Source organism: Lissotriton helveticus, chromosome 5_1, assembly GCF_964261635.1.
Source record: "Lissotriton helveticus chromosome 5_1, aLisHel1.1, whole genome shotgun sequence".
NCBI classification, from domain to species: domain Eukaryota; kingdom Metazoa; phylum Chordata; class Amphibia; order Caudata; family Salamandridae; genus Lissotriton; species Lissotriton helveticus.
The window spans coordinates 662,204,624-662,228,604 of NC_136065.1; the positions used below are offsets into that span (position 1 = coordinate 662,204,624).

At 46.7% G+C, this 23,981-nt stretch overlaps 1 protein-coding gene across 1 annotated transcript in view; it reads left to right on the plus strand.

Annotated features, from left to right (window-relative positions):
• NDUFB8 (NADH:ubiquinone oxidoreductase subunit B8) overlaps positions 1-23,981 on the plus strand; it is a 172,221-nt gene that overhangs the window by 144,504 nt on the left and 3,736 nt on the right. Inside the window, exon 4 of the mRNA XM_078641066.1 lies at positions 23,496-23,651. Within this exon, the coding sequence (XP_078497192.1) occupies positions 23,496-23,651 (156 nt within the window). The remainder of the gene's footprint in view (positions 1-23,495; positions 23,652-23,981) is intronic.

The following is a 23,981-nucleotide window of genomic DNA, read 5'->3' on the forward strand; positions in this document are numbered from 1 at the left end:
TTGTCGACCAGGAACATATTTCTTAAGAAGCTATGAGGGATGAATAGTATGGTATATGGCCCCTTTGTCAAGGAGGGCCTTGACCTCCTTTTTTTTTTTTTTTTTTTTTTAAAGCTCTCTCCATTGTGGAGAATCTTATCGGGTGCTGGGTGGTGTCCTGCTGTGGAGAACCATAGAACTCTATCTGAAAGCCTTGAACAGTCTGAAGGTCACATGCATATGTCTTGAGAGACTCACACCTGTGGAAAAACTGAGCCAGACAGCCGCCTACCCTTACAAGGGAAGAAGGTGAATACTCCCCATTATTGGAGGGGTTGGAGCTTTGCCCTCTTGAACTGCCTCTGCTGCAGAAGCGCCAGGCTCTTTTTGGGTAGAATGTCGCACACATGGCTCGGTCCAGTATTGACCACGCCTGGAGCCTCCCCCTCTGGAGAAGGTTTGGGATGAGAAACGGCTGGCAAAGCAGCCCCTACCATGGGTGGCCCCTTGAAAACACAAGGGTGGAAGATACTCATATCGGAAGTTTGGGTCTTGTAAGAGAACATGGTCACAAACTTTCCCAGCTCCTTAATAAAACCATCTCCAAAAACGCCCCCCAACCTGGCCACCGTCCTGCTTCCGAAGACGCTGTCTCCCCACTTAGGATCCCCTTTGAGTAGGGGACAGCGGCGCTCTGTAGACAGGGCAGAGTTGGCGTTATCTATAAAGATTATGGCCCTCTGAGCCCAGCCAGACAGGACCTGAGGGGCAATCAAGGAGCCTGAAACTTTGGCCTCCTCTGCCATATCCAAAATCTTGGTTAGTGGCCCAAAAATATCCAAAAGTTGATCTTGGCAGGAGCGCTGGGAACACTCAATCCCTTTCTTGGGATCCTTGATTAATTTGGCTAAGAAGGTTGCCATCCTCCTGTCAATTTCGGGAGTAAGGCCCATGTTCGAGGCATGTGGGCTGCTAAATTCATATCTTAGCATTAGATCGCCGCCTAGTGTTGGGTCCGGATGATCGCACATTGTTGTCCTGGAAGAGTCTTCGAAGTATCCTGAGATAGGTGGCTCCTCCCCTGGACTACAGTGCGCATGGGCATCGGCTCCATCCCCAGATTGTTTTTTTCCGCCATTGGGTTCGGATGTGGTCTCGACGTCTCTCTGTCGAAACCGAGTAAAACTATCTTTTAGCGGCCAAAAGGCCTCGTTTTTTTGCGTCGGTATTGTCTGCGTACGGTCTCGAGTCTTCCGTCTCTTGGAGCCGGAATAAGCGGAGTCTTGTTTCGCTTTTCGAACTTTGAGGCCTTCTCATCGCGACTCGACTGCAAAACTTTTCAGACATGGAGCGGAGCCCGTTTAAATACTGCCCGCTTTGTGGGTCCAAGTACCCACACATCGATCTACACCCCGTTTGTAACAAATGCCTTTCGCCTGACCACGACGACGGCAAGTGCAAGGCCTGTGCACAGTTCCGGTCTAAGAAGACTCTCAAGCTTCGGCGCGCGGTGCGCATGGAAGCTAGACAAGCGGCCCCGGATCCGGAAAACATCTTCGGCGACCAAGATGAAGAGGACCAGGGTCATCATCTTCAGATCTCCCCACCCGAGACGGAGGTCGAGGCGGATCCGGTAGACGACGACGGTGTCGTGGGTCAAGGCCTTGAATACGTCGACGAGGTAGGAGACGACGAAGAGATTTATGGGGCCGCGGCGGATAGCTCAGGGGACGAGCTCTGCCCCGAAGGTTTCGAGGATACCGACCGGGTCACGGGATCGCCTGTAGGCCTTACCCACGACCCCATGCCGCAAGCCACAGCCCCGCCTTATGGCCCGGCCACGGACTTACTTGCTGAGCAGACTGTATCGAAACCGAAACCGAAAGCATCGGGATCGACTCCATCTAAAATGGCCGACCCGAAAACGAAACCGAAACTTAAGGACTCGAGCGTCCCTAAGATGGCTGCCGTGCCAGCGAAAACGACTGTCCCCGCTAATCCATCGACTCCGTCGACCTCCGGTCCGCAGAAGTCGAAGAAGTCCCTCGATTCCGCTGCTGCTCATTCGAAATCGACGCCTGAGGAGGGGTCCTCTAAAAAAGATGGTCGGCACGGATCAGCATCGGCGCCGCCGTCCAAGCCCGCAAAGGCCGGCTCCACGGAGTCTACGCAAACGAAGACTGGCACGTCTGCGCACCGGTCCCAGGACTCGGGGTCGGTGTCAGCGGGTTCCGCGTCGAAAGCCCACAAGGCCCACAAAGGCGTCGGATCCGAAGGAAAGGTCAAAACGTCCTCGTCGGCTCCAAAACCAACTGAGAGTGAGGCGTCCCTCGTCGCCGCATCACTACAGCGAATTAGGGAGAAGGCCTCTGCTCCGTCGGCTCCGATTTCGTCGCCGAAGGCACAAACAGACAATCCAGCGAAGCCTTCTGGTAAACTTCTCTTTGTTTTGCCGCCAAAGGAGGCGCCGAAAGCCTTTTCCACCAAATCGGCACCGAAGAAGACGGTTTCTTCAACGGCTGGCCCACTTCCACGTCGGGTTCTCGAATCAGAGGATGATTCAGAGCAGTTCATCGACGCAGACACCGGCAAATTGACCCTCTATAAGAGGAAAATAACTTCAGAGTCAGTGGACTCATATGTCATCCCACTGAAAAAGAAAAGGGTGCCCCTTGATGCTTCAGGCCTCACAGAACCAATCCTGCCTCCTCCAAGACGGAGCCCTACTCCCTCACCAGAACACTCTGCGGGTGAGGGGTATGATGAGGATGAACAATACAATTTCCCTATCAATGAACCAGATGCACAACCGGATTCATATGATGACACTGGTGACCAGGGCACCCAAAATGTGGGGCAGGACCCGCAGCTTTTTAATGCACGTGCATCCCCCACTGAGGATTCAGCAGGTTTTCATGCGCTACTTGAGAGGGCAGCGGCCAATCATGATGTGGACATGCATGCTGACCCGATAGAAGAAGACTTCCTTTTCGACACATTCTCAGTCTCTGAAAGGACAGTAAAAACGCTGCCTATGCTTAAGGGAGTCCTCAAGCATGCGGGGGATATCTTTAAGGAGCCTACCAGGGCACGAGTGGTCAATCCACGCATTGAGAAGAAGTACAGACCTGCACCTGCAGACCCCGCATACATTCGGGGACAGTTGCCACTGGACTCTCTTGTGGTCGCCAATGCCAGGAAACGTGCCAACTCCCAGACAACGGGTGAAGCTCCTCCCCCGGATAAGGAGTCCAAAGTGCTAGAGGCAGGGGGCAAAAGAGTAGCTGCGCAGGCCGCAAACTTTTGGCGCATTGCCAATACACAGGCACTCTTAGCACGTTACGATAGGGCGCATTACGACACCCTAGAACAGGTTATATAACACTTGCCTCCAAAGTTCCAAGAAGGCACCAAACTGCTTATTGAGGAAGGGAAGCTAATCTCAAACGCAGCCATCAAGTGTGCACTTGACGCCGCAGACACAGCTGCTAGAGCTATCAACACTAGCGTTATGCTGAGACGACAGGCGTGGCTCCGCATCTCGGGGTTTAAACCAGATATACAGACAACCATTCTCAATCAGCCAGTCAATCCTGATAGTCTGTTTGGTCCAGATGTTGACACCACCCTAGAAAAAATAAAAAAAAGACACAGAAACTGCTAAGTCCATGGGGGCCCTCCAGTCGCAACAGTTTCGTGGCAACAATTTTCGTCGCTCAGGTGCACGTGGAGTCACCAGAGGACAAATGGGTCAACAGTCTCAGTTCTCAAAAGGTGGAGCACAATCCTCGTTCCAAAAGCAGAACAAGGGAGGTTACAGAAATAACAGCAACAGAGGTCGCGGCAGAGGAAACAACAGCTCCCGCTCCTCTACCCCAAGCAAACAGTGACTCTCCGTCACTGCCCCCCGACCACTTAACACCTGTCGGGGGGAGACTGCAGCAGTTCCTGCCCGTCTGGAGAAACATCACCACAGACAGGTGGGTGCGACAACTAGTCCAGTATGGTTATTGCCTAGAGTTGAAATCCACTCCACCCAACATCCCGCCAAGGCAAAGGCCTATGTCCGCAGAGCACTTGCTCTTATTGCAGCAGGAAGTGGTGGTGATGCTGCAAAAAGGAGCAATCGAGCTCGTGCCGGTGAGAGAGGAAGGCACAGGGGTGTACTCCCTGTACTTCCTTATTCCAAAGAAGGACGGATCTCTCAGACCCATTCTAGATCTACGCCCCCTCAACCTGTACATACTGTCAGAACATTTCCACATGCTCACACTGCAGCAGATTCTTCCCTTGCTAAACCAAGGGGACTTCTTAGCAACCTTAGATCTCAAGGATGCTTATTTCCACATTCCACTACACCGGTCCCACAGGAAATACCTCAGGTTCACTATTCAAGGCAAGCATTACCAGTTCAAGGTCTTACCCTTTGGAGTCACCACAGCCCCAAGGGTGTTTACCAAGTGTCTGGCGACGGTAGCAGCGCACCTCAGGAGGCAGAACATCCATGTCTACCCCTACCTCGACGACTGGCTCGTGCAAGCCAAGTCGGAACGACAGTGCGCCGCGGACATGTCAACTACAATTCACCTTCTTCACGATCTGGGTTTCTCGCTGAACTACCCAAAGTCGCATCTACAACCAGCACATGTCCGGCAGTTCCTAGGTGCGACGTTCAACACCCTGACGGCCATGGCTCAGCCAAACCAGGTCAGGATAGACAGCATGCAGTCTCTGATCCAAAAGTTCAGACCACAACACTCGCTTCCGGCGAGAGTATTCATGCAGTTAATAGGCATGATGGCCTCCTGCATCTTCATAGTCCCTCACGCACGGTTACATATGCGCCCGCTCCAGGAGTGCTTAGCAAATCAGTGGACACAGGCTCAGGGGCAATTGACAGACCTAGTGTTGGTTACCAGTCGGGCATACGACTCTCTGCATTGGTGGACTCCACACAACCTTTGCAAGGGCCGACTGTTCCAAGAGCCTGTGCCGCAGATTATCCTGACAACGGACGCATCTCTCCAGGGATGGGGAGCTCATCTGCTCACTTACACAGTGCAGGGACTATGGACGACGCGGCAGCAAAAGATGCACATCAACTATCTAGAACTGATGGCAATCTTCATGGCGATCAAGTCCTTCATTGTACATCTGTGCAACAAGGTAGTGTTAGTCCGGACGGACAACATGACTGCGATGTACTACATTCAAAAGCAGGGAGGCACCCACTCACCACAGCTGTCTCATCTGGCTCAGAGCATGTGGAAGTGGGCCATTCAGAGGAACATTTTCCTCATGGCAGAACACCTCCCAGGGAAGGACAACCAGATGGCGGATCTGCTCAGCAGGTTCAGCCATCAAATGCACGAGTGGGAGATACACCCATCTGTCCTCCACCCGTACTTCCAGCAGTGGGGTCATCCGGAGATAGACCTGTTTGCCACAAAAGAAAACGCAAAATGCCAACACTTTGCCGCCAGGTTCCCTCACCCACAGTCGCAGGGGAATGCGATATGGATGAACTGGTCAGGCAAATTTGCGTACGCTTTTCCGCCAGCCCCTCTGATACCGCTGGTCGCAAGAAAGCTAAGGCAACACGCGATGACTCTCATCCTAGTTGCTCCAACGTGGGCGCGCCAGGCTTGGTACACCACTTTCCTCGAACTCTCAGTGGTGCCGCATCAAAGACTGCGCCTCACGCCCAGTCTTTTGACACGGAACCATGGAGAAATTCAGCATCCAGATCCGCAACAGCTCAACCTGGCGATCTGGCTCCTGAAGTCCTAGAGTTTGGATACCTTAACCTACCTCCAGAATGCATGAACATCATCAAGGAGGCAAGGAAGCCAACTACCAGAGCATGCTATGCTGCGAAATGGAAGCGTTTTGTCATTTACTGTACAGCCAATGACATCAACCCGCTAGATGCATCTATCCCCAACATCATTTGCTATCTGTTGCATCTTTACAAGTGCAATCTAGCGTACACTTCCATTCGGATACATCTATCCGCCATAGCGGCTTATCTTCAAAACAGGCAGCAGCTCTCTGTCTTCAGAGTGCCCGCCATTAAAGCCTTCCTTGAAGGTCTGAAACGAGTCATTCCCCCAAGAACACCGCCAGCTCCGGTGTGGAACCTCAATGTCGTTCTCACCAGACTGATGGGACCGCCATTTGAGCCACTGCACTCGTGTGAACTCCAGTTCCTTACGTGGAAAGTGGCTTTCCTGGTAGCTATTACGTCTCTGAGGCGTGTCAGTGAACTGCAAGCGCTCACAATCCAAGAGCCATTCATTCAGATTCATCCAAATAGGGTAGTGCTACGCACTAACCCCAAATTCCTTCCGAAGGTGGTGTCACAGTTTCATCTAAACCAAACTATTGACTTGCCAGCATTCTTTCAAAACCCGCAAACGGTGGCAGAAAGAATGCTCCATACCTTAGATGTACGTAGGGCGTTGATGTACTACATAGACAGAACACAACCCTTTAGAAAGACAAAACAACTTTTTGTTGCCTTCGCACCACAACACAAAGGCAACCCTATTTCCAAAGCAGGGATAGCCAGATGGATTGTTAAGTGCATCCAGATATGTTATCAAAAGGCCAAGCGCACTTTAACAATACCCCCAAGGGCGCACTGCACACGCAAACTGGGGGCATCCATGGCTTTCCTAGGGAACATTCCTTTAGAGGATATTTGCAGAGCAGCCACGTGGGTTACACCACACACCTTTACAAAACACTACTGTGTTGATGTGCATTCCAAGCAGCAAGCTGCTGTAGGACAGGCTGTTCTCAAAACACTTTTTCAGGTTTCTGCAGCTGGCACGGGCAACCGCCGCTGATGGAGGGACTGCTATGTATTCTATGCTAAGATATGAATTTAGCAGCCCACATGCCTTGAACTGAATATGCTACTTACCAGTATGCATCTGTTCTTGGCATGTAGGGCTGCTAACATTCATATCGCCCGCCCTCCTCCCCGGTGCCTGTCGCAGCTGCAGATATACTATTGTATTTATTCATTAGCATGGACATCCTTTACACTTTTCACTCCATCTCCTGCCACAATGGCGAAAAACAATCTGGGGATGGAGCCGATGCCCATGCGCACTGTAGTCCAGGGGAGGAGCCACCTATCTCAGGATACTTCGAAGACTCTTCCAGGACAACAATGTGCGATCATCCGGACCCAACACTAGGCGGCGATCTAATGCTAAGATATGAATGTTAGCAGCCCTACATGCCAAGAACAGATGCATACTGGTAAGTAGCATATTCATTTCCCTTCCAATGAAGGTCTGGGACATTCTGCCCGCCAGTGACTGTGTGCCTTTTACACAACCGACCCTCAAAGTAGTTTGCCCCTTAAGTCACCGGGGTCCACTCCACAGAGCGCATATGTATTATGTTGCCAGGATCCAGCATGTCGGAAGTCATGTCATTAGAAGGCTGGCCTGAGGCATCATTAGCTGCAAGAGGCTGCCAAGGCCGCAAGGCCACATGGATTCCCGTCAGAATCCCTGTGGGAATCTTCACCATCCCCAACATCTGGCGAGAACAGGGGGTTGCAGTCCAGCAAATCATCTGCCGTGCCCCATGGACCGGCTCGGGGTTGAGTGTGGGCCAGAAAAGCCCATTTAAGGCACGCAAAATTTATTCTTACATAATCCTCCATGACCTTGCTATACAGACGCTGTTTAACCGGGGCCATAGCCTCCGCTACCGCTCTATGAATGGAGGCTTCCACTGTCTCCTAGAAGTTACCAACCCAAGGCAGGAAGCACAAAGCCTCCTCCTCAATGTAGACATTCTCTGAAGGCTGCATAATCTCCTGGAAGAGGTAGGTGTAGTGATAGGCAAAACTGTCAGATGTGGCACTTTGGAACCCAGTATATGTTTGAGGGGGACCAGAGGTCACCAATCAGGCAGGGTGTAACCCTTAGCGACACAAACATCCAGATGGATAGGTAAGATTAGGACATGACCATTGTAATGGCAGAACCTGCGTTCTAAGGAGATTATGCACTTTTGGGTAAAAAGAGAGATACAGGCCCTAATGCATCTGTAGTAAAAGGGGGGGAAAGCTGTCCAAATACGGGCACTCAGGGCGATTACAGGAAAAAACACTAGTGCGGCTCTACGGAGTATTAAATTCGGCTAAATCCCCTTGCGCTTTTTCAAGAAATGCATACCGCAAAATTTCGCCCAGGCTTATCCAAGCTTTACAACACATCCCACTACACCAAACATAAATCATCCACAGATGGCCGTCTACCATATTCTCACCCTCGTAGGCTAGAAATGATCACATTTGAAAGATCAGCAGGTGAGTCATGGGAAAGCTGCGCGGCCAATAACTATTGTTTTAAGGCGAGGGAGGATGCAGGGCAGCGGACAGAGCTCCGGACTCGCAAACTAGGGAGCCAGGTTCGAGTCTCGGCGTTGGCTCAACAACACGTGATTCTAGACAAATCACTTTATCTCCTGGTGCGGTGCCCATGGACAGCATCTCCCAAATAAATTCTAAAGGGCGCAACGGGCCTCCAGTGCCGCGCGGCCGCCTCAAAAAAGGTGCCGCCTGGGGCGGAGCGCCCCCCCTTGCTACGCCACTGGGAACAGGGTCGAGGCTGATTTGCATATGGCCGGGTCTAAACTGGAGTGTCATGGTGAGCAAAAGAACGATGAATTTAACCTGATCTCTTGACTGGGGTAGAATGTTTGATTTGCTCTGCATTCCCTCTGTCATCTGTGTGTCTTTTGCATTCAAACAAGTTCGGCACAGATTCAAGATACCTATGGTGTATCAAATATTTCTGCTATGAACTGAAAATAAATGCATCAAAAACTGCAATGAAGAAAAAACTTGTAGGAAGTACTATGCCGAAAACTTATATTTTGAAAAATATTCAAGTTATATACTAATTGTCAAAATTATTAACGGCCTTCGCATTTCTACATAATTGTTAAAGATTGTATCCTAAATAATAACCCTTTGGCTCTCCAGACAATCTCACCACTTCCTATGTAAACTGCAACAAAAATATATTGCTCAGATTGCGCAGGAATCGATCATAGAAGGTGGTAGGATTTCGCTGTAAAAGCAAGCATACATACCTTACAGACTGTTAGCAAAACAAATCTAACTGTTTCTTCTGGCAATTCTGCCTTTCAAAATCTGCAACTGGCATCAAATGTCGATGACCTAACCATGCTGTTTAATACCTCTAAGCAGTGAAATGCCTAATGCAGAGAATAATCTGCAATCAAACCACCGCTAAAATAAATTGCCTTTAAGCATTTCACTCAAATGACTTTGTTAGTTACCATAATTTGATTTTTTTTTTAAAGAATACTTATTTACCTTTTGCAATATCCTGCAAAACCTTATCCCTTTCAGCCTGTGTTTAGGCCAGTTAACAGCATAGAATTGATAGTTCCATGAGTAATTAAAGACATCCGGCATGAGGTTGATGGAGGCGGTGTCAGGACACTGGCTCTTGTGGGCCTATCAGCAGCTGTTGATACCATTGACCACACCAGAAATATGTACAATAGAGCAAATCATGAATGGCCAAAGAAAACAGAACCTCTTGTAGACGCAACAAAGATTTTATTTGAAGCTTCCTAAAAAAATGCACCAGAGTTTGCCTTCTCAGTAGGTATCGTGAAAACTAGATGAGCAAGGAAACTTCAGGTTCTTTTTTTTATCAAAGAACCTTACATACCTTTCATTTTACGAAAGTGTCCGTAGGGACTTCTTTTTTCTGCTTTAGTGTATTGCAGATTTCCATAGCAATTTGGCTGTTTCCTGCCCAACAATTTTCCCAGATCCAAACCGTTGATAACTAGTTTGGTAGTATATTGTATCATAACTTGCTATCAGAAGGCTTTTACTGGCTAAACCCTGGGATCATTAACCTAGAGCAGTGCTTTTTACTCTTCTTAGAACTACAAACCAAATATTAGAATGAAAAATGTTCGTGACTTACCTAGCTTTAATGAACATGAGTTGAGTAATTTTTTCAATATAATAAAAGCAATTGTTTGAAAACTCCACAACCTTGACTACACCATTCAATATAGGACTGTTGCCAAGACATTAACCTGCCCGTAAAAGTGGCAGATATTGAACTTCACTGAAGTCTGGAAATGGAATAGTTTGAGTATGGTGCTGGCCTGTGACATCCTTTCAATAAAATCACAAGGCTTCTTAAAAATCTTGGTGTTGATACCAGTGATTTTGACTAAATTTGAGAATCCTCCTATTCTCTTCCAGGGGATCCTCATCAAAGTCATAAGCATTAGAATATTCCCGCCCATGTGCGGGACCCCGGAAACACTATATTATATGTGCCCCACATATATATACTCATATATATATATATATATATATATATATAAATACATATATATATATATATATAACATGCAATAGCAGCCAATAAAAACAGAGCTGAAATATGCTGTATAGAATTTCCACCATACATGTAATAATAATAAGCATTAGAAACATGAGAAACAACACAAAGTTTGTTTTAGAAACTGTTTTAATGCTCAGAAAGCAGTAGAAATTCTTATAACTCACTGGAAGCATAGAAAGCTCCCAGGCTGCATTGCAAACACACAGTCTAAAAAGACTGAAAAGCTAACCTGTAGCTACATAGCAATAAACTGACACCGTGCCTTTAAGGCACTCATGACCCCCAGTATCCCATCATGCCTCAGGGGTGACCGTTAGGTCAGTTGTTCTTTCCGGCTCCTTCAGAGAAGGACCCTGGTTATACAGCTCCACTAATTTTCCTGTTTTTTGACAGAAAAACTCTTCACTTTTGACAATTTTTTGTTCTTACTCGACATTTAACATATAGTCAAGTAAGATACTGTCTTTTTCAGTCAATTTGGTGAGCATTTTCTCCTGAAAATGCCTTCACTCTTTGACAAATGCCCTTCTTGTGGCAACAAGAAGGCCAAGTCAGACAACCACGACGTCTGTATCCTGTGTCTGCCTGAGGAACATGATCCAGGCACCTGTCCTCATTGTGAACACCTGTCAGGAAGAACTTTAAAGGACAGGGAGAGGATTCGCATTTATGGCCTAGCTCATAGGTCATCAAGAGGAAGATCTCCGGTGAGGAAGGGCTCCAAGAAGACTCATTCATCTTCCAGAAAGAAGTCTTCATACCCCTCACCCTCAGCGTCGGGCTCGGCGCTGAGAAAAGAACCACCGGTGGATCATTCATCGTCTAAACTACCGTCGACGGCGGGCTCGCCGTCGAAGAGAAGACCAGGTACGTCGACGACGTCGAAGGATCCAGTTCCATCGTCGAAATCCCCTCCGTCTGCGTCAACCGGGCGACGTCCGACGTCGAGGAAGGGAACTCCGCCGCCGTCAACCGGGCGACAGTCGGCGTCGAGATCCAGGACCCCTCCGCCGTCGTCAACCAGGCGACGACCGGCGTCGAGGGAGGTCACCCCTCCGCCGTCGTCATCCAGACGTCGACCGGCATCGAGAAGTGTGACTCCTCCGCCGTCGTCGAAGAAGCGACGTTCGGCGTCGAGGACCAAGACCCCTCCGCCGTCGACAGGGAAGAGTCGATCGGCGTCGAGGATGCAGTCTCCGTCGGTGTCTCGTCAGCTCTCGGCGTCGAGGGTGTCCAATACCCCTCCACCGTCGTCGCACAGACATTCGACGTCGAGGCAGAAATCTCCGTCGACGGCTGATCATCACCGTTCGACGTCGAGAGAAAGACCTCCGTCGACCATTAGACATCGTCACTCGACGTCGAGGCAGGGTGCTTCGTCGACGACAGGACATCGTCGTTCGACGTCGAGACTCCCGTCGACGACTGGGCATCGTCGTTCGACGTCGAGGGAGAGGGCTCCGTCGACGGCCGGTACTCACCGTTCGACGTCGAGACGTGGAACTCCGTCGGCGGCTGCTCATCGCCGCTCGACGTCGAGAGACCATACATCCTCGCAAACAAGATTGTTTGATCCGCCGACTCCCCGAAAGCACTCGACCACGAGGGAAGATCGCTCGGCGTCGAGATGTTCAGATGTGGTGATGGTAACGGAGTCAGCTTCCCGTCATTCCACCTCAAGGTCCTCTGGCTCCTCAACTACTTCTTCGAAGTCCAGAAGTCCAGTACGCAAGTCACCTGAGCGTCGGACGGACCCTTGGGCGGATAAAGTCAGACTTTCACCTAGATGGTATAGGTCTTTGGATCATTGGAGTGATTCTGGGGCTGCAAAACGTATGCAGGACTACGCCAGCTCGAAGCACAGGTCTCCTCTTCAGGATCTAGTGGAGGAGATGGACAAGCATAGCCCTCCCAGGCGCAAATCTCCGGTGAGAACACCAACTAGATCTCCCAGAAGGACCCGATCTCCCAGAAAAGACCCAGAGGAGCGGGTCAGGTCTCGCTCTCCTAGACGAGAAGTGCGTCCGAAACGATCCGAAGAGAGGAGGCACAGTGTCCACCGTAGACGTCGACGAACTCCGTCTACTTCCTCTACCTCTTCTACCAGGTCTTCCAAGAGGGACTACTCCCCTACTTTGACGGACAGTCCTACGTCCCGATCCTCCCCAGTGGATGACATTGGCATGTATCTGGACGTCTTGCAAAGAGGAGCTCAGAAGCTGAACATTGAAATGTCTGTCCCTCAGGTTACCACGACAGTCATTTTTGAGACTTTACACAAAAAGGCGATCACTCGTCCTCTACTGCCATTAGTTCCGGGGATTATAGATCCTGTCAAGGAGGTATTCCTAACTCCGGCGGCTATCAGAGCGGTGCCAGCCCGCATCCAAAAGAAATACAAACCGGCCTCTTCTGACCGGGTTTTTGTAAGATCGGACCCGCCAGCAGACTCTGTTATTGTGGCGGCGGCGAGGAAGACACACGCAGTGGCAGGTTCTTCTTCCGTCCCCCCAGACAAGGACAGCAAGACGCAAGACTCCTGGGGTCGCAAGTTTGCAACTCAGCTGCGTCGACTCTTAAGGTTTCTAGTGCGGCTGCACTTCTGGGTCGGTACAACAGAGCCTTATGGGACTCTATGGAAAGGTTCAAAGCCAAGCTGCCAAAAGAAGACCAGCAGGACTTTGAAGAGACCGTGACTGAAGGATGTCTGGTGGCGAATCAGATGATAAGCACGGCTGCGGATGGGGCTGTCCTGTCGGCGCATTCCTATTCTCATGGGGTTTGTGCCAGGAGATCGGCATGGTTACGCTTGACGGGCCTGAAGCCGGATGCTCAACATCGCATCCTTAATCTCCCCTTTTCTGGTTCCGCTCTTTTCGGTGAGCATGCGGACGAAGAAATGACCCGAATGAAGACGGAACTGGACACAGTGAAAGCGGTGGGCTTGGAAAAGAAGAAAGAGTTCAAGCGTCGTTTCAAGCCCAACAGGGGGAGAGGGGCTCAACAGAGGGTTCAAACCCCTCAATGGTCCCAAAGTAAAGCCCAAGGAAAACCCCAGTTTCGAGGTAAACCTGGCAGAGGTAGAGGAGGTCATCAACAATCCTCTACCACTACAAGAGGAGGAAAAGCCTGATCAGTGGCTTCCTCTGGCGCCGTTGCCCACTCCAGTGGGAGGAAGTGCTTCACAACACCTGGCAGAGTGGGTCAGCATCACCAAGGATCAGTGGGTGCTGAATATACTGCGCAATGGATACAAACTATGTTTCCTTGCTCCTCCAAAGAACATACCTCCAAAGAGCGCTTCCCCTCACCAAATAAGCTTGCTCCGAAGAGAGGTAACAGTCCTACTACAAAAGCGAGCGATAGAGGAGGTTCCTCTCGCTCAAAGAGGAAAGGGAGTTTACTCCAGGTACTTTCTTGTCCCCAAAAAAGATCAGGAGGACAAGTTCAGACCAATACTCGATCTACGACTTCTAAACAAGATCATCATCAGAGAAAAGTTCCGCATGCTGGCTCTTCACCAAATATGCCCACATCTTCAAGTCGGAGATTGGATGTGTTCGGTGGACTTGCAAGATGCGTACTTTCACATCCCAATTGCTCAACAACATCGCAAGTACTTGAGGTTTGTCGTAGGGAACAAACACTATCAGTACACGGTGCTACCCTTCGGTCTCAAGTCCGCACCACGAGTCTTCACCAAATGCATGGCGGTGGTGGCGGCTTTTCTGCACAAGAAGGGACTCTTCCTATACCCATACTTGGACGACTGGCTCCTAAAAGGTCCGTCTCCAGTGCGGGTAAAGCACGATCTACATCTATGTCTTCTCCAATTGCACAGGCTCGGTCTCCATGTGAATCTGGAGAAGTCAGTCCAGCGGCCTACACAGTCAATTCACTACCTAGGCTCCGTTCTGGACACAAAAGTGGGAAAAGCGTTTCCTTCGGAGGAGAGACTTTTTTCCCTGAACCAGAAATGTGGAATTCTGATAGACTCTCGGCTTCCAACAGCCCGACAAGTCGCATCCCTGCTGGGTTCCATGGCATCCTGCATCTTTCTCATCCCAAACGCAAGGCTGAGCATGCGGCCTCTACAGCAGGCCCTGGAGGATCAATGGGACCAGGCGACAGGACTTTGGGAGGATCGCATCAAGCTCTCCCAAGCGACGAAAGACGCCATCAAATGGTGGACACGGAGAAAGAATCTGCTGGTGGGGGGTTCGGTTTCACCAGCCTCTTCCAAACCAGTCGATAGTGACGGATGCCTCTCTACAAGGTTGGGGAGCGCATATGGGTCCGCTTCAGATTCAAGGCCTGTGGTCTGCGCAGGAGCAGACATACCACATCAATATGCTGGAACTCAGAGCGGTATTCCTGGCTCTCAAAGCGTTTTTACCAGCGATAGAGTCCAACTCAGTCCTAGTTCAGACAGACAACACGACCACCATGTTCTATCTGAACAAACAAGGAGGCACAAGATCTCGCCCTCTGTCTCGAGAGGCTCAGGCAATTTGGCATTGGCTCCTCTCTCGAGGCCTCATGATAGTGGCGGTGCACCTGCCAGGCGAGTTGAACGTAAAAGCAGACGCACTCAGCAGGCACTTCGAAGATCAGCCAGACTGGGTGCTAAACGACGATGTGGTGGAAGAGCTTTTTCGTTGCTGGGGTCGTCCAGCCATAGATTTGTTTGCAGACGACGAAAACTCCAAATGCCACGCCTTCGCGTCCAGGTTCCACCGGCCTGGAACTCAGGGGAATGCTCTGCTGATGGATTGGTCAGGGACGTTCGCTTACGCGTTTCCTCCCCTGGCTCTGATTCCGAGAGTAGTTTCCAAGCTCTGCAGGTCGAACATGGAAATGATCCTGATAGCTCCGGATTGGCCGCGGCAGTGGTGGTACCCGGACCTTCTACATCTGTCTGTGTGTCCACACAGACGACTCCCTTGCAGGCCGGACCTGTTGAGCAAAATGAACGGGAGGATAATGCATCCCAACCTCCCATCATTGAACCTAACAGCATGGCTCCTGAGGTCCTGCAATATGGACCTTTGAACTTGCCTCCTGAGTGCATGAACATTTTAAAGGAGGCTAAGAGACCTTCCACGAGAACGTCCTATGCGTTTAAGTGGAAGCGGTTTTTCCTATGGTGTAGGGATCATCACCTTGATCCGACTACAGGACAGGAGGACGTCATCTTGCCATACCTCCTTTCCCTAGCTACTGCTGGTTTGAAATACGCTTCTATTAGGGTGCATTTGTCAGCCATAGTAGCATACAGAAAATCTCCAGATCAGGTTTCTTTCTTTCAGGTTCCAGTGGTTAAGGACTTCCTCCAGGGGTTGAAGAAAGTGTATCCCCCTGTGCGAAATCCTTCTCCTCCATGGGAATTAAACCTGGTGCTATCCAGGTTAATGTCACCACCTTTTGAGCCCATCCACAAGGCCTCTTTCCAACATCTCTCTTGGAAGGCGGCCTTTTTTGGTGGCGATTACCTCTGCTCGCAGAGTCAGCGAGATTCAAGCTCTCTGTGCGAAAGAACCATACACTATCTTTCATCACAATAGGGTAGTCCTAAGGGCTCATCCAGCTTTCCTACCTAAAGTCATCTCTGATTTTCATATAAATCAGTCCATTTCCCTCCCTTCATTTTTTCCAAATCCTACGACCCCAGCCGAGCGGTCACTTCACTCCTTAGATCTTAAAAGAGTGCTTAAGTTCTATTTGGAAATGACCAAAGGGATTAGGAAAACGGATCAACTGTTTGTGAACTATGGTTCAATGCGAACAGGTTTTCCAGCGGCCAAGAGGTCCATCGCGAGATGGATTGTCTCTTGCATTAAATTGGCTTATCAGCTTTCAGGCAAGCCTTTGTTGCAGTCACCCAAAGCGCATTCCACTAGAGGGAAGGCCGCTACAGTAGCCTTCTTGCACGACATTCCAATGTCGGAGATATGCAAGGCTGCGACTTGGAAATCAGTTCATACCTTTACGAGACATTACTGTCTCGAGTCTGATTCCAGGGCCGATACTCAAGTAGGACAAGCCTCTTTGAGGAATCTATTTGGGTAGCCTACGGCCTGTACAAGCTTAGTGAAAACTAGGCTTAATATGGTTTATTACTGTATTGTTACTCCTTTGCCCGCAGGGAGATGAGGTGAGGCTCGCTATTCTATTCTAATGCTTATGACTATTGATGAGGATCCCCTGGAAGAGAAGGATTAGTTACTTACCTGTAATCCTAGTTCTCTTCCAGGGGTATCCTCATCAAAGTCATAAGCAACCCTCCCGCCTCCCCGGGCAAAGGACATTCTTTAATAAGGAGATATGGTTAACCTATTTGTTATTGGGTTTATTTTCAGTCTCCGAAAAGAACAACTGACCTAACGGTCACCCCTGAGGCATGATGGGATACTGGGGGTCATGAGTGCCTTAAAGGCACGGTGTCAGTTTATTGCTATGTAGCTACGGGTTAGCTTTTCAGTCTTTTTAGACTGTGTGTTTGCAATGCAGCCTGGGAGCTTTCTTTGCTCCCAGTGAGTTATAAGAATTTCTACTGCTTTCTGAGCATTAAAACAGTTTCTAAAACAAACTTTGTGTTGTTTCTCATGTTTCTAATGCTTATTATTATTACATGTATGGTGGAAATTCTACACAGCATATTTCAGCTCTGTTTTTATTGGCTGCTATTGCATGTTATATGTATATATGTATTTATATATATATGAGTATATATATGTGGGGCACATATAATATAGTGTTTCCGGGGTCCCGCACATGGGCGGGAATATTCTAATGCTTATGACTTTGATGAGGATACCCCTGGAAGAGAACTAGGATTACAGGTAAGTAACTAATCCTTTTTGTATAGGAGAGCTTTATAGACTGACACATTTATTTTTTTGTTAGGCACGGGGAGATTAAGTGATTTGCCCACAATCACATGATGTTGAGCGTCGCTGCCGAGACTCAAACCAGGTCCCCTGCTTCAAAGCTGACCGCTTTAGCCGTTGGGTCACATCCTCTTCTGCAGCAGAGTACCGGTTAAGGACTCGTATGATTTTTTTGGGGGTAAAACAAGGCCCATAAGCCTATATCCATAGATATATTTTGCAGTTTTCTATAGTGCAAATACGGCCGAAGGGCATCAGATTACATTGCACAAGGTTAGATTAATTTTATCAGAAGCACTGGAGATTAAGTGATTTTCCAATAATCAAAGGATGTTGAGCCAATTTAGGGACACAAAACTGGTTACCCAGTCAGGCCACATCTATATTTCTCAATTGAAGGGGTATTGTTGTGTGTGATTAGATTTAGTGAGCAAAATCTCTGCTGAAATGGCTTTGTGAAGTAAAAAAACAGCAGCAACCAATATTGAAAGGTTTCAACCGGAGTCTTGCTTAGGAATGCAGGAATGCTCACAAGTGTTTGTTTTAAAACTGGAGTCATGGACATTGTTTAGCACCTTCAAACAGGTGCACAAATAGGGCTCATCATTTTAAATATTATTTACATGTAGAGCATGACTTCTTGATCCCACCAAACATCTGTTAGCGACTCGCCAGTAAGTCCTGAGCAGCAGATTGGGAATCTTTGCCCTAGAGCAAGTAATAAGTCCTTTTTCAAAAAAATGTTTTACTAAACATAACCCCTTTGTAAAGCGCAGCCTAGACTCTAGAAATAATACCGTTGTAGATCAGTGTTCACTGCGCAATCTGTTTGCATGATTGGCTGTGCGCATCTGAGCTTGTAGAGGTTAAACCTGCTACTCTATTGTACTGTTCACGAATATCAAAAATAATCCCAATTAATCGTGGCAAGGTATAACGTTTCGAATAACTGAATGAAAGACAATGATAGTAAATCACTTTTTTAAATAAAAAAGAAAAGGAATTGGTATTCGAATACGGGTTAGGTATGTGAAAGAAAAAAGAAAAAAATCATTTTGAGAACTCTGTAAGCAGCCCTATCATGCACAGCAAGCACCACAAGAATGCCATCGACTTTAAGGAATTACAGTTCACTTATAAATCATTATGGGATTGTCTTCTATAACTTATTTTAAAAATGTGTTCGTGAATCTTTTACGTACGTAGGGATGGTATACCTTTAATGAATTTAGAGAAAATCCTTTCTCACTAACGTGAGGCAGTGCTTACCTATCCTTCGTAATAAAAACCCCTACATTGTGCATACCACAAGCTTAGTAGGGATATGAATACAGCTTGTCATTGTCCAGCTAAGCATTACACACAACAATTTAAGAATTGGGTAGAACTTCGTTGGTCATGCTGGAGTTTGAATCCTTTATCTGAGGAGGAACTTTATACTCCCGTTTTAAAATATCTGACAGTAATTTGAGCAAGAGCCACTAGGGGGCAGTGCTATCACATTTTATAATTGGTAGACATTTAAAGAGGAAGGAGCACAAAAGACTTGCGATTAAACGAACTTTTTCTACCCGCGCTTTCTCACTGCCCCTCTGGTGTACACTCCAGGGGTTTCACCAAATTGCTTTACCTTGCTAATAAGACCGAGTAAAGGTGTATAAGGTCTCATTCGGTACAGTGTATTCGGGCAAGTGTGATCCTCAATTTGTAACTTGTGTGAGTATGAAAAAAATATATCTATGTGTGTATGTATGTATATATATATGTATATATATATATATATATATATATATATATATATATATATATATATATATATATATATATATATATATATATATATATATATATATATATATATATATATATATATATATATATATATATATATATATATATATATATATATATATATATATATATATATATATATATATATATATATATATATACATACACACACACACACACGACCTGAGGGGGTTGGCGCCATAAGAAAGGATATGTTTTAATAATAGCGGATGTTCCCCTAAACATCGCTAGACATGGTGTTACATTTTTCATGCTAATCGTTTAATTTGTGTACAATCAATAGTGAATTGCTTATGCATTAGGCAGACACAGCATACTTTAATGCAATTTGCATTTTAAAGATAATTTTCATTTATTGCAATTTTCATTATGTACTTTTGTATTGATTGTTTTACATGATGAATGTATACATATGTATTTTACATTTTCACATTGGGTGATTGGATTTTTTCTGTGTCTGTCAATGGGGACTGGCTATAGAAGTTGAAATGAGATGGCACCTACCAGATTGATAAAGGCTGCTGAGTCAGCCGAAACGGGTCTCTTTAGTCGCTGGCTTGAAGGAGGCCCTTTTTAAATAAAGAAGCCTTGATCCTGCTGTCTTCGTGTCTTCTTGATGTGAGGAGTAAGGATTGCTTTGGAGATATATATATATATATATATATATATATATATATATATATATATCAGTGTAATTATGAGTGACGTGCAATGAGTGACTGACACTTTTTTTGAGAGCAAAAATCAAACAATGACCAAACATACATATCGAGGTTACACCCTTCTGAGCAACAAGAAACACGAAGAAGATCTTAAAACCGCTGCAAAGCAGCAGAAATGGAAGGGCTTTAACTGACATGACACATAGAGAAACCTGTCTCCAAGTAGACAACTTGTTACTAGAAGGAAGTCTCATCTTCCTCGCTCGTAGCAATACCATAGTACACGTTAGTGTTATTAAAACCGATAACGGAAGGTACAGAGAAACGCCAAGAACAGGGCAGCTCTGCAGTCAGATAGCCAGCACTTGACTATAGCTCATGTAACACTACACAACATTCTGAATGACATAATATTCCAGATGAAAAACAAGAGAAGATAACGTTAATTTTCTTCTAATTCTTCTATGCAGTATGGTGGATGTGATGAAAAAATCATAGTGTAATGGAAAAGGTTAAGGCTTGGTAATGTTAAAAAAAAAAAATCGACTGATTTAAATTGCACTTGCCTTTTTTTTTTTTAAGTGCGTGCCCGCTGTTATTTTATATGCAGTTTAAAATGATCTCTGCCTATACCTCACACTCTGACACTGCCCACATCAATGCCAACCAGACTTGTCTGCCAGGACGGGCTGAAACCGACGATAGCTGCAATAATCTTCAAACTGGGGGAATCACAGGGATGCGGACTGAGGAAGGTGTGCTCTTGGCCTTGGATGAACGATGGTCAGATGCATGGTTTTCATTTTGAATAAAAACATCTTGCGCCCACTGCCCAGCCAGGATTATGACCACCTACAGGCCCCAAAGACCACAAAGCATAGGGTTAATTCGTGCCACCTTCTCTCGACGTTGCATTAACAGCCACGTCAGCGCAGCGTAAAACACGTTAAAACATTGCTTTCATTTACAATTATCTCTGATGAAGAACCCCCTGCAAAGGGGAAATTTGAGGGCAGCAAATGTGTCTTGGTATAAATGAAGAGGGTTGTCACTAAAGCAACGGTTTCCGGTGGAGGTGCCGCTTTGCGCTGCTGCCCCAGCGCCACAGCCGTCACAGCACCAGCCGCAACCTGAACAGTCAGCCCGTCAGACCGTCCTCCGGCATAGTGCCTGATGAGTGGAAACTTGCCATAGTGAAGCCACTAAAGAAAAATCAAAATATGGACCCTTCCAATTTTTCCAATCTTAGGCCTATATCCCTACTGCCAATTTTGTGGAAAATTACTGAAAGAATGGTATATAAGGAGCTCTCCAATTTCTGTGAAACATCTCCGATTTTCCACCCTCGACAATCCAGCTTTCACCGGAAACATTCAACAGAATTGGCGGTCATAGAGATATCAGACACTCTGAAGTTCTTCACAGATAATGGCAGGAAGGCAGTGCTGATCCTTCTTGATTCGTCTGCCGCCTTTGATACCATCTCCCATGATATACTCTTGGCCAGACTAAAATCTGGCGGCATTTCCGACACGGCACTGGCCTGGATAAAATCCTTCCTGTCCAATCGGAGACCAGCAGTCTCTTTTGGCCCCTTCCTCTCCTCAGAATGCACCATCACGACAGGAGTGCCACAGGGCTCCTCACTTAGCCGAATTTTATTCAATACGTGCACGGCTCTGGGTAGGGAAATCTGCAACTGTGTTGGGTGCAAAGACCTTTAGTCTCATGCCAAACAAATTGAGATCGATAGAACCTGAAATGCAGTTTAGGAAGGACCTAAAGACCTGGATTAATGGAGCACCAGACTAACTCTGTCAAGCCTTCATCTAGGTCTCCATTCTCCATTGCTAAGTTTGTTATCTGTAATATATAACAAAGGGACCCCCTGATACTGCTAGATAGTTCCTAGGTCAGGGCACAAATATTATACAAATAACTTTATCCTAGGCAACTATTAGGTCCTGAGAGAATAGCAGGTACTATGAAACATCATTTGTTGTAGCCAAGAAGTAAATCAAATAATGTAGTGCACATATTAATATCAACAATAAGAAAAATAATTATTCATGATTAATTTATTGAAAGTACAAAAATTCTTAAGCAAATCATTGACATAATTAAAAAATCACACAATTAATACATCATGGATGCACAGTTTTACATATAACATCAATTTAAATTTATACATATATATTAAAAAACAAATTAAAAACCAGACAAGTGGGTGATTTGTCCACTTGTCTGGTTTTTAATTTGTTTTTTAATATATATGTATACATTTAAATTGATGTTATATGTAAAACTGTGCATCCATGATGTATTGTGTGATTTTTTTAATTATGTCAATGGTTTGCTTAAGAATTTTTGTACTTTCAATAAATTAATCATGAATAATTATTTTTCTTATTGTTGATATTAATATGTGCACTACATTAGTTGATTTACTTCTTGGCTACAACAATTGATATTTCATAGTACCTGCTATTCTCTCAGGACCTAATAGTTGCCTAGGATAAAGTTATTTGTATAATAAGTTTGTTATGTGTACAGCGCCAGGAGGCTCCTTTCAGAGTGACAGTTTGCACTTTATAAATATCGCATTTCATTTCATTTCAAGGTGGAGCTACATGCTCTGATGCCCCAGGCTTAGCTAAAACTTTACTTGAACTGGCTCATGATGACGTGCTTAAAGTAAAGTGGAGCAGGATTGGAGAGTGTTCTAGTGACACACTTACTAGTAGTCTGTAGCAAGCAGCGCCACCAGTGGAAAGGGTTAGCCTATCAGGATGACTGTCCTGCCAAAGACCCCTCCCCACCTCCCCCCCCCCCCCCCTTGCACTAAACTCCTTGTAGCGACTGCAGTGTAGGGCTCGATGACTCGTTCCGTGTCATTCACATGGCTGCTGGACTGCAGTACTGCTCCACTCCAGTCTAGGTCCAGTTGCAGCAGGTCCTCACATCATTACAGCCGCGAAGCTCAACAGCACGGTGTGCGCTGCCGCTTGCTCGTGCGGCTGTGCGTCCTGTCTATTGGTGAACTCATCACTGAGTTGCTACGTCGGTGAATGCCGCGGGTGAGAATGTTGGTACATTGTTTTGTGCACTGCCTAAGCCAACACAACAGAGCCAAGCCAGCCCCCCAAGCGTTACTACCTGCAAGCAGCGCAGAGCTAGCCAACTTTTTATCAGTGGTGCTCATAGCACTCCAGCTTCACAGCTGAGAAGGCACTGTTATGCGTGGCTTTGCATTCAATGCATTGATGTGGATCACCCCACTGAATGCGTTCGTCTAACAGATGATGCATGGTACTTGCAGGGCTGCATGTCTCTATTTACACAATCCTTTTGATTTGCCTCTTAGAGAAAGAGCCTGGTTACCTTTACACTTGTGCATGTGAAGGCTAGGGCTCTGTTAGATGACCCACTACATATGTGCCTCTGCTGCTTTCACTGAGCTGCCTGAAATTCGATCGAAGCCAAATGTTTAGGGCTTGACTTTGCTTGGTGGAAATGTAGCATAACTGCCCTCAATGAGTGCGTTGAGGGCAAGCGCAATTTTGGATTTAAAAACTGGTTAGAGGTTATGTTGCTTGTAATGTTTGCTTGCCCAGTTACCTTTGTGTGATTAAATGCACTGTAAACGTGGTGATTTGACAAGACTACACAAAACAATTTACCAGTCTATGAAACTGAATAGTAATGGCATTGTTTTGTTTCAGATGCATTGGCACTTTGACATGTACATCAGGAACCGCGTGGACACATCTCCAACCCCTGTCGATTGGAACACCATGTGCAAACAGCTTTTTGGTTTTATGGGTGCCATGCTCTTTTTGTTTTGGGTTGGAGAACAATTTCCTTCATACCAGCCAGTGGTAAGTTTTATGAGTTTGTTACAGGCAGCTATGAGAGCACATTTGCCAGACTTGGTGAAAATGCTTGTTTGATGACGAAAATATTTTATATTGAATTAAAATTGAATTTGTATTGCATGAGCCGGACGATGCATTGAAGCTCTTTACAGCAACTAGCACACTACTCCAGAACCCAATTTTTGTTGCTAGTCTAGTCGTTATTGGAATTTGTCTTGTGCTCTCAAGGAAACCCTTTCAATGCATTTACTCCAATTTATTTCTGTACTTTAATGAGGAGGGTGTGATCTTTAGTGGGGGCTATGTAAAAAGCACACTGTTGATCGAATGAAT